The 16,423-nt window shown below is 40.6% G+C and overlaps 1 protein-coding gene and 1 pseudogene across 2 annotated transcripts; both read right to left on the bottom strand.

Moving 5' to 3' along the window:
- Positions 1–554: 554 nt before the first annotated feature.
- Positions 555–3,797, bottom strand: LOC111158274 (TSPY like 1). Of its 2 annotated transcripts, XM_022520198.1 has the most exons (2): positions 3,247–3,797; positions 2,458–3,183 (listed from the first exon to the last, which is right to left on the bottom strand). In XM_022520198.1, exons 1-2 carry the CDS (start codon positions 3,751–3,753, stop codon positions 2,458–2,460), a joined length of 1,233 nt encoding a protein of 410 aa, XP_022375906.1. In that variant the 5' UTR covers positions 3,754–3,797. The 2 variants fall into 2 exon arrangements, with proteins under 2 accessions (XP_022375905.1, XP_022375906.1); XM_022520197.1 differs by having other exon boundaries at positions 555–3,753.
- Positions 3,798–15,547: 11,750 nt separating this feature from the next.
- On the bottom strand, positions 15,548–15,962 carry LOC111158342 (annotated as a pseudogene).
- Between the last annotated feature and the right edge of the window lie 461 nt (positions 15,963–16,423).

Below are 16,423 nucleotides of genomic sequence, written 5' to 3'. Positions count from 1 at the left end.
CTATAAATACACCAAGTACTAGAGAAGACATTTCATCTTCTCTAATGGGAACAGAAAAAATGTAAGGCAGAAGAGTTACCTCTGAGGCCTTGAAAAATTTGACAGGAATAGAAGGTGGGGAAGTTTGAAGAAAAGAATGAACAAGTTTTTACAGCTAAGAAAGTATGAGGATAGAAGAATTTATTACTTATGACACAAACTGTTTGCTTATTAAACGTGCAAGTGAATAAAAAAAGCCGGAATAACCTGAGAATATCATTTACAGAGACAGAAATGGAGGCTTTAAGGAAGTGAAGGAAGTGGTGGTATTGTACAAGCTATATGGAAAAAAGTGGTATCATGAGTATGCACTTGCAACTGTTAACATTTTAAAGCCAAACCCAGAATCACCACCCTCCCAACCTTGTAAGGTACAAGCAGTGTGCCCTAGTTTCTTACTTTTGGGATAATGTCTGTTGTATCCATTTTTAGAACTTTAAGTTCTATAATCTGTTGTTATTTTAAGCAATTTCTTCATGCAAGTTTATGCGCAGGGTGAAAAATAAGAAATCTAGCAGCTTAACATGCTTTTATTTTACTATGACGCATCCAAGGAAAAACAAATATGCCAATGGTACATTTTCAATTTGAACAGAGCAATCTCACAAGTATTTATATTTAGGAAAAAAGATGCATCAATTTCTAAGTTGTAACCAGGATAAATTATCAAGCAAGACAATCAAACCAAACATCTTTTGTAGGTTATTCTTCCATGAAGACAACAATCTCCAGTCTTCAGAATCTGACCAAATCAAATTACTCAAATTCTATGTCTAAGGATACAGTTTTAACAGAAGTAAGAAGTCGAAAACTCTCATATTCATTTAAGTCTCTGTATCTTACAGGAAAGTAAAATAGTTATATTTTCCAAATATTCCCAATTGAAAGCAAAAAGAAAACCTATACAACTCAATTTTCTCAGTAATTATTTTACTAAACACTAGAAAAACAAAAAACACAGTATTAATCTTTTGCATAAATTAAATCAAATGAAAACAAGAGAAAGCTCCAGAAGTTGCTTTGTTTCCTTTCTCTTCTCTAGAAGTACACTTCACACTCCAATCCCTCTCAATTCACCCATGGAAATCCCGAGAAAAAGTATTTCTCCTCCCATTACCACTGAAAGAGAAAACCTCTTCCTTGAAGGCTCTGTCAGCCACTCTTAGCCCAATTTTTATCTTGCTCATTTTTTGCCTGTGGTCATCTGCTCAGTTTTCCCCGCTTAGGGAACCCATCAAAATCTCGGGTTCTTCCATCCACTATAAACTAGATATAATTTTTCATTTAATCTAGATCTGTCTCCCTTTAAATCCTCTAGGTGTTGCTAAAGGAGTGGAGAGTGGGGAAGAGAGCAGAGGGAAAGAGCTCCAGCAGTCTATTTTACAGGACAACCTATCCCTGAAAATAATGAAGAGCTAAAACCAAATTAAACTAAAAGGCCTGCTTCTGCAGACGCTTTTGAGCTATTTTTTTTTTTTTTTTTTCTTCTTTAAGAGACAGGAGACAGAGAGAAATTGTACTGCCACCCTGGCATTTAATAGCGTTCAGGGTTAAGGAGAGGAGGCACAAGAGGTATACCTAAGTTTCATGTGAATTTACTAGTTGAGGCCGAGAAAGCCTGGTAATTAGAATGGACACCATCCTTACTCTTGCCATAAGAATAAGGTTTAACATGTCATTTTGATCACTAGCTTGACAGTTAGTAGTGTTCTGGATCACGAAGATGGAGGGAAGGGGAGGTGAGGAAATCTAGATCTTTTGGGGGGAGGAAGAGAAGGGTGTTTGTATGCTGGCAGGAAACCTGGGTCCCCCGGCAGTTCTAGAGATTCTTGTCTACCAGAAACCAGACAGTGGGGCCAACAATTATCTGCAAGGTAGGCAGGGGCCCAAGGTGGGTAGGCACGGCCAGTAGTAGGGAGTAGGAAGTGACCAGAGGTGCAAGAAGAGCAATGGAATTACATAAATCACATAGACTAAGTGGCACGCTGCTGCTCTCTCTGTCCCACAATTGTCTACAGGCTACATGCCTGTACTAAAGAGCAAAGTGGGTAGAATGAGCTTCTAGGCAAAGCTAGAATTCCAGGTGCTAAGAGCCAGACCAAAGGCCCTGGGAACAAACAGGGTCCATGCAGTGCAGATAAAGGTAATGCAATTTACAGCATCATGTGCTTGGCCTAGGAGTAATGTGAATCATGACCATGCAGCATGTGACAGTAATGAAGAATGGCATGAAGGCCATATGGAAATGGAGGACCATGGCCTTCAAAGTCTCAGTCTTGAGGTCGAGAAAACAATGTCCAGAGGAAAAAGGCTGTAGAAACGTCAGGGGGGAAAAAAGGCATACCCATTTCTGTTGTCCGAGCACAGGTCCAGCAAGAGGTGGTAGGGGACCTTGTGCAGTATTTCCAAAGGCAGAGATTAACCAGACTGGAATCCAAAGGGCCTGGGGATCTCCACTGGCTCTCTTATTGGGCGACGTCTGGCTCTGCGGACTCCTTCACGCAACAGGTAATACTGCAGTGGATTGGGCCACAAATCTTCTTTGATAATCTCAGCAATCTTGTCGGACTCTGGAAGGCTGTGGTCTGAAAACCAGGTGAAGAAATTGCAGACGACATCTTGGTTCCGGCGAATGAAGGACTGAGGTTCATGGCCCTGGCGCCATATGATGGGAGTAGAAAGAGACACCACTCGGCCGGAGGCTCTGACCTCGTATTCTTTGACAATAAGCTTGTTTCTGAAGTAAGGGTTTCTTCGAAAGAAGAACTTGAATTTGCAGCCAGTTCTAGGGTGTCTGAGCTCCTTGACCTCCAAATTGGTTATGTATCTTAGCATCTCTGCATCTTGGCCCCTAATCATGGGGGACAACTGGGGGTGGTTCCGGAAGGCAGTGACCCAGAAGCCCGGGATATTCTGAATGATGTAGTTTCTCCTCTCCAGGTAGTGCCGACGCATCCGCCCAAATTTATGCTCCAGTTGCTGAAAGGCCCTGTCGGCCTGAGCATTCACAGTGTCCAGTTCCATCTGGATGGCTTCCAGGGGGTTCATGCGGAGATCCATATTCAAGGGTCGGGGCCCTGCTTCTTCCTTCTCCTCGTCCCCCACTCTGTTTTCCTCCATCATTTCTCTTTCTTCACCTACTTGCTTCTCCACCTCCATCTTTTGTTCCACCTCCTCCTCCTCCTTCACTTTTTCCTTCTCCACCACCTCCTCATCCACTGCTACCGAGGAAACGGTGCACTTCTCGGTCTCCACCTCCTCGGACTTCACCGCTGCCAACACCTCAAACCCGGAGCTCTCTGGCTTCTCCCCACCGGGGCCGCGCGGATCTCCGCTCTGACAGCCATTTTTCAGGCTGTTGTCCGTTGCCACGGACACCGGCACAGCTTCCAGGCCTTCCGCGAGAGGCGGAGCCTCCGCCTGCCCCGCTTCGGTCGCCTCGAAACCGCAATCCCCACCGCCTCGGATCGGGGCTGGGTGGTCACAGCCCGCGGGGACGTGGAAGGCTCCCCGCCCCTCTGGCAGCTGAGGCGGTGGGAGCGCCACCGCGTTCAAGCTTCCCGCACCCGGCTCCGCCATCACCTGTGATGCCTCGGTTTCCTCACGGAGCTTCAGGCTGTGGCGTGGGTCCGGGTCTCCTGGGACATCGCCGGGAGTCGTGAGACCTCGGGCTTGGGGGGAAGGGGACCTCTCAACCCCAGCCAGGACGCTCATGTCCGCAGCCCCAACAGCCCCACCAGCGGCCGATTAACGTCTGTTTTCCTCACAGAGACCGCCCGCGCGCCAGCCGGCGGTTCGTCCCGCCCACTCTCTACTCTCGCGAGCGTCTCCGCGAGGTTGACGTCAGGACCGTAGATCTCGCCCCAGTGCGGGAAGTTGGGATTTGCTCCGACCTTTCCTGTAGTTATATCGTATTTTTACTTGTGTGGGTTTAGTGGGGGTGAAACAGTAACTTGACTTATGTTAATAACTGTGTTTCGGAATGAGAGACTGAAGGCAGTGAGGACCCTCCCTGCGGTACCTCTGGAAACTGCCTCCAGCATGCTAGTTAGCTGGGTGAATTGTGGGGACCCCAGCACTATCCTGCCTGTCGTCGTCTGAAAACGTGTTTCATTGGTTTTGCATAGGAATTTTTCAGGCAGGAGTGTAAATCTATTCCTCGTTACCCCATAATGGCCAGGAGCAAAAATCTCTTTATTTTTAAACTAACATGAACAGCAAATTGTTTCTCTCTTCTCGAGTAGAAATCACTTTGGCCTCTAACATCACTGGGAGAAAAAACTACTCCGCGGCTTTTTACCGCTAAATGACGCGTAGTATTAGTCCTTGCTAGTTCTAAATTTATAATCTGCCTCAAAGAGGAGTTTGTGCTACATAATGTCTGCAGGGATTAAACCAGGGTCAGTTCGCTGGATCTTGCTCCGTGGCCTCTCACTGCAGGAAATTAGAAAAGTTATTTTCGGTCCAATAAACTATTAATCTATTCACGAATTGAGGTCTGCAGAGAGGAAAGGTTGGCCCGGTTGAAGTACGTATTCATGGCAGTCACCTCCCAGAGTTGAAGAGGGTTGTCAGTGGACCTGGTTGCTTTAGTTCGTTGGCTTGTGAAGAAAACTGGTGTTAAGAGAGTTCCAAGGCCTCAGAGAAATACCAGTGGGGGAGCTCCTGCCACGATTTTTATAAAGGAAAGCTAATTAAAATGAATAATTGAGGTAGTCTTGAAGTAGAAAACAAACTTGCAGAATGCCAGTGTGCAGTTAGTTGACTCAAAGTGCGAAATAGTCAAACTTTTTTTTTTTTCTATTTCCTTTGCCTTGGATTATAGGCTATTTTTTTTTTTTTAAAGATTTTATTTATTTATTTGTCAGAGAGAGAGAGGGAGAGAGCGAGCACAGGCAGACAGAATGGCAGGCAGAGGCAGAGGGAGAAGCAGGTTCCCTGACGAGCAAGGAGCCCGATGTGGGACTCGATCCCAGGACGCTGGGATCATGACCTGAGCCGAAGGCAGCTGCTTAACCAACTGAGCCACCCAGGTGTCCCAGATTATAGGCTATTTTAATAATGGCCCCCAAAGATGTCCTCCTCCTGGTCATCAGAACCTGTGAATATGTTCTCTTCTGTGGCAAAGGGGACTTAGCAGATATGGTTAGGTTAAGGATAAGGAGATGGGAAGATTACGCTGGATTATCCAGGTGGGACCCATGTAATGTATAATGGTCCTTATGAGAAGGAGGTTGGAGTGTCAGTCTTTGAATGTGTGACAATCAAAGCAGAGGTGAGAAAAAAAGAGATTTGAAGATGCGTGCTGTGGACTTTGAAGATGGAGGAAGGAACCGGGATCCACGGAATAAAGACAGCCTCTAGAATCTGGAAAGGTAAGGAAATAGATTGTCCCGTAGAGCCTTGAAGGAGTGCAGCACTGCCAACATCTTTGTGATGTCTAACCTCCAGAATATAAAAAATAATAATTTGTGTGGTTTTAAACTACTAAGTTTGTGGGAATTTGTTACGAAAGCAAATTGAAGTGAATACTCCATGGATTGAAATTTGGTTGCATCTCTGTGTGTGCTGTGTTTTGCCTAGCAGCCTCTCCTTCGTCCTTGCCCATTGCTTCCTTTTGAGGTCCTCCTTCCTGCCCAACAGCTGTGATGTATCACATCCTGAGCGTCTTTGGTTATCAAGACCAGAATTAGGCAATATCCAGAAAGAGAAAATTAAAGCCAAAACCTACGACAAAAATTATTTGAGAAGACTGTGAACTCCAGAAGGACAGGGTCATAGTTTTGTTTACCACTGTTTATCAAGTAGGTAGCACACTGCCTTGCACAGTGTTACATTATCAGAATGTTAAATACAGAAACAAGTGAACAGAATACAGTTTCTCCCTCGTGGTGCTTGGTGCTTGGCAATTACCGACAATTACTCTTGTAGATAAGAATGAATAATGGAATTTTCCACAAGGCCCACTTCTTTCTTATTGCCATGAAATCATCCTCTATTTTGGAACTGGAATAATCTAATTTGGCCTAAAGTGGAAACTTTCATTACTCTAATATGCCTTCTGTTTTTAAGCAGAAGACTCTATTGCCAGGCTTTCACCAGAACTAGATGTGACTTTATTTTTCAAGGGCACTATTATGTTTGTAAGTGTATTTAATTAGTGCTCTAACTGCTAATGTTAGGAAAGACTCCAGCAATAGATGGTGCATGTAAATGTAATCAGGATTCTGGTGAGTGTTAAGTGTTGAGACACTGTGGAGGAACCTTTCCTTCTCTAACTATCAGTACATTTGGAAAAGACATGATATGGGATATTTGGTTAAATATATACAAAAATGAGGAAAAACTTAAATTTCTGCTGATTTTAATTGTCTGAAAGTCCCACTGGAGAAATGATGTGATGATAACTCTTCATTGTAGAAGATGGGGAGTGTAAGTTAAAGTAACTTTTGAATAAGAGAAGGTCCAGTGAGAAACATGGTTTTAGAGGGAAAAGCAGATTTGTGTATTCTATGCCACTTTTTTTTAAGAGTTTATTTATTTATTTGACAGACAGAGATCACCAGTAGGCAGAGAGGCAGGCAGAGAGTGAGAGAGAAACAGGCTCCCTGCTGAGCAAAGAACCCGATGCGGGGCGGGGGGGGGGGGGGGGGGGGGGGTTCTATTCCAGGACCCTGAGATCATGACCTGAGCCGAAGGCAGAGGCTTTAACCCACTGAGCCACCTAGGTGCCCCTGCAACTTTTTAAAAAAATCTTTTAAGAAAGAATCTTTTCGTGGAAGAAGGAACTCTTTAGGATTTCAGTCTGCACCAAGTTTCATGTGGTCAAGGAGTTATCTTGCCATGCAGGAAAAAAAAATATGGTTGCTATTTGCCACAGAAAATTGTACTTAATATATTAATAATATTATTTGCAGCTATTACTTGGAGACTTTTTTTCTTATCTTTTTGAACCTAAAGTCTTAAAAGGAATATGTGTCTCTTTTACGTGACACGGTTATCTTGCTATCTAAAACATTCTTTTTAGGTGGATACTGTTCATTCTCTAAGACCGTATCACAAACCTGTCTTGCTTTAGAGTGTGCTAGGCATTTTATATGCATTAAATTGTCAAATTTTATAAAAGAGGAAGCAGTAACTGAGAGGTTAATGAACTTAACCAAGATCATACATAAAAACTCTTATATTCCTCCTCCTTTCTCCTAGGGGCCACTTTCCTGAACCACTCTATGACTCATTAATCTTCCCGCTCTGAATTCCTACAGCTCTTTTTATGAGCTGTGCCATGCAACTGAGCACTTAATTATATTCGTCCTCTTAGTGACTCTGCTTGTTTCCTGCATGTCAGTCTCAGCATTCCAGCATCTCAGTATCATTCCCTGGGAAAGGACACAGTTGCTTTTTCTTTTGCATTTACTCAGCATAGCATGGAGCTAAGATTTTAATAGATCCTTAATGATATTTGCTGATTTGAATAAACAAAACCTTAAATCATCTTACAAAAACTAACAATGTGTCCGTACTGGCATTATATTTTATTTTATGGGGGAGTATATTTTAGCTCTGCTCCATATATTACCTTTTTGCATTTTTTAAAATTTAAATTCAGTTAATTATCATATAGTGTATTATTAGTTTCAGAGGTAGAGTTCAGTGATTCATTAGTCTTATATAATACCCAGTGCCCTTTTGGCATTTTTTAATATAAGATATATTTTTACCTTACAGAGCATTTCTGTGGCAATTTGCAATAAACTTCACTACTCAAAAAGTAGTCTAGTCTTTTTTAATATGGTTCTGTGAGAAAACATTCACAAAAACCATGAAGCTATTTTGCATCATATCACAGAATCACAGATTATTCAGGAATGATTTCTCAGGGGATAAGGAGTTTAGCAGAAGTTCAACATTTTTGTTTTGCAGCAAAATACGTTTTGTGGTTATAACTAATGATAGCTTTCATGTATTTACTGCTTCTGATGTACTGACCACTGTTGTAAACACCACCCTGTGTATTGTATCATTTAGTTCTTATGAAGAACCCTATGAGGTAGTGCTATTATGACCTTTATTTTACTCACTAGGGAACGGACACAAAGAGAGACTGAGTTACTGATTCAAAAATGACATAAAAAATGGTGGATCCTTTGTGAGGATTAAATGAATTAGTGTAAATTAAATTAAGCTGGGCCTGCCATATATTAAACATTACATATGTTAGTTATTTTTATAAATAAAAAATAATATTATAAATAATATAAATAATAAGCTGTCAGTTTCCCTTAAAAAAATAATGATAGACCTGGGGCACCTGGGTGGCTCCATCAGTTAAGCAACCAACTCTTGACTTTCGCTTAGGTCATGATCTCAGGGTCATGGAGCCCTTATGTTGGGCTCCAGGCCCAATTAGCAGTTTACTTGAGATTCTCTCTCCCTCTCCCCTTCTCCCTGCTTGCACTCTCTAAATAAATAAATAAGGGGCACCTAGATGGCTCAGTCGGTTAAGCATCTGCCTTTGGCTCAGGTTATGATCCCAGAATCCTGGGGTCAAATCCTGTGAAGAACTCCCTGCTCAGTGGGAAGTCTGCTTCTCCCTCCACACCTACGCCCTGCGTGTGATCTCTCTCTCTCTGTCTCTCAGATAAAGAAATAAAATCTTTTTTAAAAACTTAAAAATAAATAAATAAATAAATAAATAAATAAATAAATAAATAAATGGAATCTTTAAAAAAAATGGTAGACCCATGATTTGGATCTAGGGAGTTTAACTCAAGAACTTCTGCTCTCTGTACAAAATGTGAAGTTACTCCCTAAAATAAAAGCATAAAACTATCGTCACTTAATGTAGAATTAATACACATTTGTTTATTCAGTTCAACAAATGTTGAATTAATACACACCCATTCCCCTATCCACAAGCACATTAATATTTGTTAGGAAAGTACGCCGGGATTTGCTTTCTGTTTAGAGGAAGAGTAGTTATTCATAATACCTAAATTCAGTATTTTGTAAACCCCATCAGACCCTCTATCACCTTTTTTAGCAAGTTTTTACTTTCTTGACATGAAATTCATGGATAATATAACCCAACTACACACATTAATAGAAAAACATAAATATAATGACTTGACTCTGATATAAAAGAGAAGTAAAAGTAGTTTATAATAGTGTCTGTTTCAATAGACAAAGCATTAACATGCCCACATTATAAGAAATGACAAAGTAGTTAGAAAGTTATACCTGTTGGGGCACGTGGGTGGCTCAGTCATTGGGCATCTGCCTTCAGCTCAGGTCATGATCCCAGGGTTCTGGGATCGAGCCCCACATTGGGCTCCCTGCTCAGCTGGAAGCCTGCTTCTCCCTCTCCCACTCCCCCTGCTTGTGTTCCCTCTCTCGCTGTGTTTCTGTCAAATGAATATATAAATAAATCATAAAAAAAAAAAAGAAAGTTACATCTGTTGATATAATCACCATGGCTGGAGATTGATACAGGTAGGTTTTACTTGTGACTCAAAAAGCCAGAGTAGAATTCCTCTTGGTGACCAAATCTTGGTGAAGTTCTAGAAAAGAAAAAGGAAGAGTTCCCCTAGATTACCATGGCTCCTTATTTCTTCCCCTGTAAAGAATACATTTTCACCAAAAAAAAGAAAGAAAAAAACATTTTCACATTTCTGTAATCAAAATGTATAACCACTATCAACCAGGTGTTAGTCATGATATTTTTGTTGTCATTGCCTGAGCATGTGAGAACTTGGTTGTTGTTACTGATTTCATTCTGGACAAACATTAAAGACCATCTGAGGAAGGGATACAACCTATAGTTTGAAAACTTTCTATCAGTCTCCTTGGCAGGCTCAAAAAAGTGCCAACGTAAAAACTTATATAATTGGTGTCTATGTCTTTGAAGAAAATCATAGATATAAGAGTTGAGCACCATTTTAAGAAATAGAGCATCACCAAACTAGTTGAGAGCAGAGAGGATAATATCGTTTGGGAAAACATGGATACTGACAACTCTGAGTCAAAACTGTTGCAGAAAATTTTCTGAATATGAAGAAGTTTTAGAAGTACCTTAACAGTTTACTTTGCTTTTGTTTTTCCTTTTATATGTGTCTAAGTGTGATATTTGATTTACAGCTAACTAAAGTCTAAAAGAGCTTTTGAAAGACAAAATAAAAATTATTTTTAAAAATCCATTGTGTCGGGGTGCCTGGGTGGCTCAGTGGGTTAAAGCCTCTGCCTTCGGCTCAGGTAATGATCCCAGGGTCCTGGGATCGAGCCCCGCATCGAGCCCCACATCGAGCCCCGCATCGAGCCCCGCATCGGGCTCTCGGCTCAGCGAGGAGCCTGCTTCCTCTTCTCTCTCTGCCTGCCGCTCTGCCTGCTTGTGATCTCTGTCTGTCAAATAAATAAATAAAATCTTTAAAAAAAAAATCCATTGTGTCATAGTTTAATTGACAATATTTTTCTTTTTTTCTCTTTTCTTGGTGATATTTAAGTAATGCTATGTTTTACACTTAATAATGTCCTCAGTTAGATGAAATGCATAGCTTCCTTCCTGGAATATTCACTGCACAGTAAAATAGCGCAAACATATTTCGTTTTTACAAGTAAAATGATGTTAAATTCCAGGCTGACATAAATACAGGTGGTTTTCCCTCTCAGAAGTGGGACAATTTTGTTGTCGTTGAGTGAGGACTTACTATTGTTAGCATTCCTGACATTACCTAATGAAAGCCAATAGCATTTTTTTTATCATTCTTTTTAATAACCAGAATACACCTCCACAAATTTCTAAGACATGCCAAAGGAAGGTAGGTCTACTGAGAATCTCTTACTTAGTGGGCGTGGTATTCACATTGATTTTTCACTAGAGGGAGCAACTGGTCTTTAAGAAAGTGATGTGAACTTTGGAATGGTCTTTCAGTATAAATGAAATACTTTCGTAATTTAAACTGAATCATAATCATTTACTACCATTATGCTGTAATTGTTAAAAAATAATCTTCTCAAATGGGGCTTAGATTTGTTATGATGGCTTCCAATAATCAAATCAGGCCAAAATATCTCATAAGACCCTAACCTACTCCAACAAGATCCCTACCTGTGTAGGATAGTCATGGACCTGATTTCAAGTTCCAGCTCTGCCATTCACTATCTGTTTAACCCAGGCAAGTTACTTCATCTCTCTGAGTGGGTTAATCTCTATTTAAATAGAGAGATTTTTTAAAAAAACATTTTATTTATTTATTTGAGAGAAAGTGAGAGAGAGATCACGAGCAGTGGGGAGAGGCAGAGAGAGAGAGGGAGAAACAGACTCCCAACTGGGCAGGGAGCCCAGAACTCTGAGATCATGACCTGAGCCAAAGGCAGGCAGTTAACCGGTTGACTGACTAAGCCACCCATGTGCCCCTAAGTGGAGATCATAATGTATACTCTACCAGACTGTTAAGAAGATGAAATAAGATATGTGTAAAGTTTAGCACTGTAAGCTTTCAATGAATAAACGCTAATAGTATTACCTGTACTGTTTTATGCTAATAAAACTTACATGTATTAAAATTAAACTGTTGTGCAAGGTACAATCAGACACTAAATTCCATTATAAAAATTGTGTTTAGGATTCAGACAAGAAAGACATCCATGTGTATTAGAGTGGTCAGCAAAAATTTCATCCAGGAAATGAGACTTAAATTGGATTCTGCTATAGGTAAGAACTGAACAACATGAAAAAGAGGTGGGGTTGAGGGCATGGTAATCACACTTGTTTACTCCTCCAGCTATTTCAACATGCATTCTAGACCTCCACTGTCCATTACAGTAGCCACAGCCATGTGTGCCTATTTAAGTTTAAATTATTAAAATTAAAAATTCAGTTCATCAGTCACAATGACCACATTATAAGAACTCTGGAGCAACATCTGGCTAGTGGCCACTCTTGAAAAGCTTGCATGGTGGAAAGTTCTGCTAACCCCATTTTAGGCATATAGAATCTTCAGGTTGTGGGGAAAAGGAGGCTTGCTGTGGCTAAAATGCCATTCCACAGTTATAGCAGGCCTATACTTTATAAAAGCCTTTAAGAAAAAAACTCATTTATTAAAATTCATCCTTTCGGTTGGCATTTTTTTGAACCCAAATTACCCGTTTTTAGTGGGCGTATTTTCACTTGAAGTATTTATCTACTGGCTCATGTTACATGAAAAAGATATCTAATTATTATGCTCCTTCACTATAAAACTTGCAGATTTAAAATAATTTACAAAAATGAGCGATTAATTCAGAGGGAATAATGAAGCTAAACAAATCAAATTCAGGAATCATTACTTGAAAAACTTGTATAATTAGGTTAATCATTTAAATAACCAATAAAATATATGCTTAGTGGGACAGTCCCCCACATTACTTTTAGTAAAGTGAAATAATTTAAAATGAAAAGAGAATAATGAATGTGAAACAATTAATAAAAATCATTACATGGAATTTTATGTCAATGTGAGTCATGGTAATTTGCTTGGTGCAATACCAAAAGTGGACAATCAAGCCATTTAATAAATGTGACTTTTATATTTGAAAACAATTCAAAATCCTAAGGTTAAGAAATGTCATCCAAGGGGGGGCACCTGGGTGGCTCAGTGGGTTAGGCCTCTGCCTTCGGCTCAGGTCGTGATCTCAGGGTCCTGGGATCGAGCCCCACATTGGGCTCTCTGCTCGGCGGGGAGCCTGCTTCCCCCGTCTCTCCGCCTGCCTCTCTGCCTACTTGTGATCTCTCAAATAAATAAACAAAATCTTTAAAAAAAAAAAGAAATTTCACCCAAGGGAAAATATTTCTATGCATTTTCTAGATAGTATGAAGTTTAGATAAGTAGCTAAACCCTTTAAATATTATTCCCATGAATTTGTGTTGCCCTGTTCATTAAAACTCCAGAGTCTCATATATAATCTTACAAAAATAGTATAATTTTGTTTTTGTAGAGTCCCAAGGTCAAAAATCTTTTTTACAACAGTCAGACTTCCATCATTATAAAAAAAAAAAAAAGTCCTCTTGTTTTAAAACAAGTTTCATCTAAATCATTTACTACTTTCCACATAAAAATTAATTCAATATGAGAAGTTCATAGTATGGTATCTAACTTGATACTTTGGTTGTTATAACACGTCATCTGTTAGCTGAGAACTCCGACTTGTGAATTCTTTGGCTCTAATACTATATTGCAACTTCCTCTGGTTTGTAAGCATACTATGTTTGTAAACCATACTACGCACATCTGTTTTTCAAATGTGAAGAGTTGATTTGGAAAGAGACCATCATTCATTCGTTTGGCCACTAATAGAAATGTTCTCATCCCCTCTATGACATAGGTAGAATTCACCTTACTATACAGATTAGGTAATCTCAGAGAGGTCAAGTGACTTGCCTAAAGTTGCATAGCTTGCAAGTAATGGGATATGGATGTAAATCCAGTTTGCCTAACTTCAAAGCTCTTTCTACTCTGCCATGTTGCTTTTCTGATTTCTCGAAATCTTTAACAGTAATCAGGGAACTCAAAGACTGTTGCCTGTTTTCTGATAACTTTTTCCTAGGGTTTGTGTCTTCTGTAGCACCCAGAGGATTTTTATGCAATGTTGGCTACACTGAACGATTCCACATTGAAGGCTATCTTATACAGCCATGGGAACTTCAATATCTTAATCTAAACAGAACTATGCTTTTAGGACACAGGTACCCTCAGTGGAAGCATTTATTAAATTCAGGACAGAGTTAAGAAAAAATGCCTCCTGCTACCACCGATATTTCTAACTTAACAGCATTTCCATATTCTTACCCGTGGGACTCAGAGATTTCAATTGCTGATGAATGAACTCAAGGATAAAAGAGCTCTAACCAATAAATATTTCACTGGTTTTTACTATTCTATACTCAGGAGGAAGTTTTAAAAAATATAAGTTTGTTATTAGGAAGTACATTAAGTCCAATTCTGAAATGATTATCATTCATCCTTAGAAGAGAGAGGAAATCTGCATCCTTCCTACTTAAGATATCATCTACCCATGTTGGAAACCTTTCCATTATTTAAAAAACAGAGGGATTGTCTTAACTGCTTACTCCTCTCCCAAAGAGAGGACATTTTCACAGTTCAGCCACACTGAAATTGCTGACTCAGTGCTGATGAAACACGCTCAGCAAGAACCCAGGTGGCAAGCAGGAGTCCCGACAGCTGGAGGAGTGGCTGAAAGAAAGGGCTGTTTGTGGGCAGGGATAGTTAGGTAGAATGGAATCTGATGGCTAAGCGCCTTGTTTCTGTGTGAGAGAGTTATTATTTTATGTACATAATATATAATTACAGTACATATGTGTCTTATTTTTTATTTTATTTAAATTCAATTAATTAACATGTAGTGTATTGTTAGTTTCAGATGTAGAGTTCAGTTATTCTTTAGTTGCATATAACACCCAGTGCTTATGACATCACCTGCCTTCCTTAATGCCCATCACCCACTTACCCCATCCCCCTACCTACCCCCGCCCCGCCCAGCAACCCTCAGTTTGTTTCCTGTGATTAAGAGTCTCTTATGGTGTGTTTCCCTCTCTGATTTCATCTTATTTTATTTTTCCTTCCCTTCCCCTATGATTATCTGTTTTGTTTCCTAAATTCCGATTGTAAGTAAAACCATGTAATTGTTTTTCTCTGATTGACTTATTTCGCTTAGCATAATACCTTCCAATTCCATCCACCATCCAATTGCATCCATTGTTGCAAAAGGTAAGATTTTATCCTTTTTGATGGCTGAGTCATATTCCATTGTGTATATATGGCACATCTTCTTTATCCATTCATCTGTTGATGGACGTCTGGGCTCTTTCCATAGTTTGGCTGTTGTGGACATTGCTGCTGTAAACATTGGGGTGCAGGTGCCCCTTTGAATCACAACATATCCTTCAGGTAAAACCTAGTAGTGCAATTACTGGCTATCCTTTGGGTAAATACCTGGTTGTGCCATTACTGGGTCATAGGGTAGCTCAATTTTTAATTTCTTGGGGAACGTCCATACTGTTTTCAGAGTAATTGCACCAGCTTGCATTCCCACCAATAATGTAAGAGGATTCCCTTTTTCTGCATCCTCACCAACATTTGTTGTTTCCTGACTTGTTAATATTTAGATACGTGTTTCAAAGTCCCACGAACATTAAAGGATGTTGGAGGTTTTTAAACAGGGAACTGACGTGGATGTGTCAGAAATTAACTTTTTTTTTTTTTTTTTTTTTTTTTTTGTGCTCAGCAATCTTTACTCAGTTCTCAGGGGAATGTCTCCCTTCCCATGCTCCTGACCCTCCTAACCCACCACCCCAGGGCGCTGTGAGATTCAGTGTCCTCCTCTGTTGAGAGTAGGTCCGGGGCCAGAGGCCTGGTCTGGAGAATATTCAGGACAGCTGGTCCCTTAGTGGGGATGCTGGTCTTCTCTGTTGTGGGGAAGAAGGAAGATGGGCAGAAATACTGCCCACGAGCACTCAGAGCTCCATTGTCTCCCCAGCTTGGGTTTCAGGGTAGTGAGGGGTGGGGATGTCCCCTAGCCTCAGCAGCCAGAGGAACTCGAGGATCAGGTTCCCAGGGTAGCTCCAGAGAAGCAGCTCAGAGCAAGGGCTCCTGAATTGGGGCAGAGATAGGGGGGAAATCCATAGGGGGTGCTGCAGTAAGGGTGGTCATTGTGCAGGCTGAGTCAAGAGAAATGGGTGGCCCTGTTCTCTTCAGAAAGAAACTGCCCAAGGGCTCCCACTTCTCCTCCAGGTTCTGCTTGGTGGTGATGGGCACAGCTCCTCAGATAGGGGAGCTCACATACTGGGCTCAGGGCATCCCTAACGTGGCCAGTGGGTAGCACTGGGCCCAACCTGGGGGGCTTCATTCCAGGGGGTGCTGCAGGATCATAGAAAATAACATTAACTGCTACAGGGAAAATGACTTGAAGGTTGTATGATTAAAGGTGGGGAAATTGGTTTTAAAGTGTTATAATAACTCAGGCAAAGATTGTTGAAAGTGTCTTTAGAAATGTGGTAGTGATAGAACAGAATGTTTAAGAGAAATAATAAAAGAATTGACTGAAACTAGATATGAAGATGGGCAAGGAGTTTGTTTCAGTTTGGACAACAGGAATGAGTGGAAATGTAAGTGAGCTATGGAATATAGGAAGAGGACCAGATTATTATCAGGTTATAATGGGAGGGAAGACATCACAAGTTCAATTACAGACAAAGGGAGTTTCATTGTGAATCTGGGGCAGCCCGTTAGAGATACTGGAAAATAGATTTCAGCATTTGTAGATCAGGAGAAGAGTAGGGTTGTTCCGGGAAAGGGAGATAATGCAAATGACCTCCAGAGGCCAAAGGAGC

Source organism: Enhydra lutris, unplaced genomic scaffold (assembly GCF_002288905.1).
Source record: "Enhydra lutris kenyoni isolate GAN:26980312 unplaced genomic scaffold, ASM228890v2 scaffoldscaffold58, whole genome shotgun sequence".
Classification (NCBI taxonomy): domain Eukaryota; kingdom Metazoa; phylum Chordata; class Mammalia; order Carnivora; family Mustelidae; genus Enhydra; species Enhydra lutris.
The sequence above is the reverse complement of the archived record's forward strand: the minus strand, read 5'-3'. Positions and strand labels throughout refer to the sequence as shown.

What these genes read in the sequence shown, in the direction of transcription:
- LOC111158274 (XM_022520197.1), bottom strand. Translation starts at nt 3,753, where the DNA reads ATGAGCGTCCTGGCTGGGGTTGAGAGGTCCCCTTCCCCCCAAGCCCGA.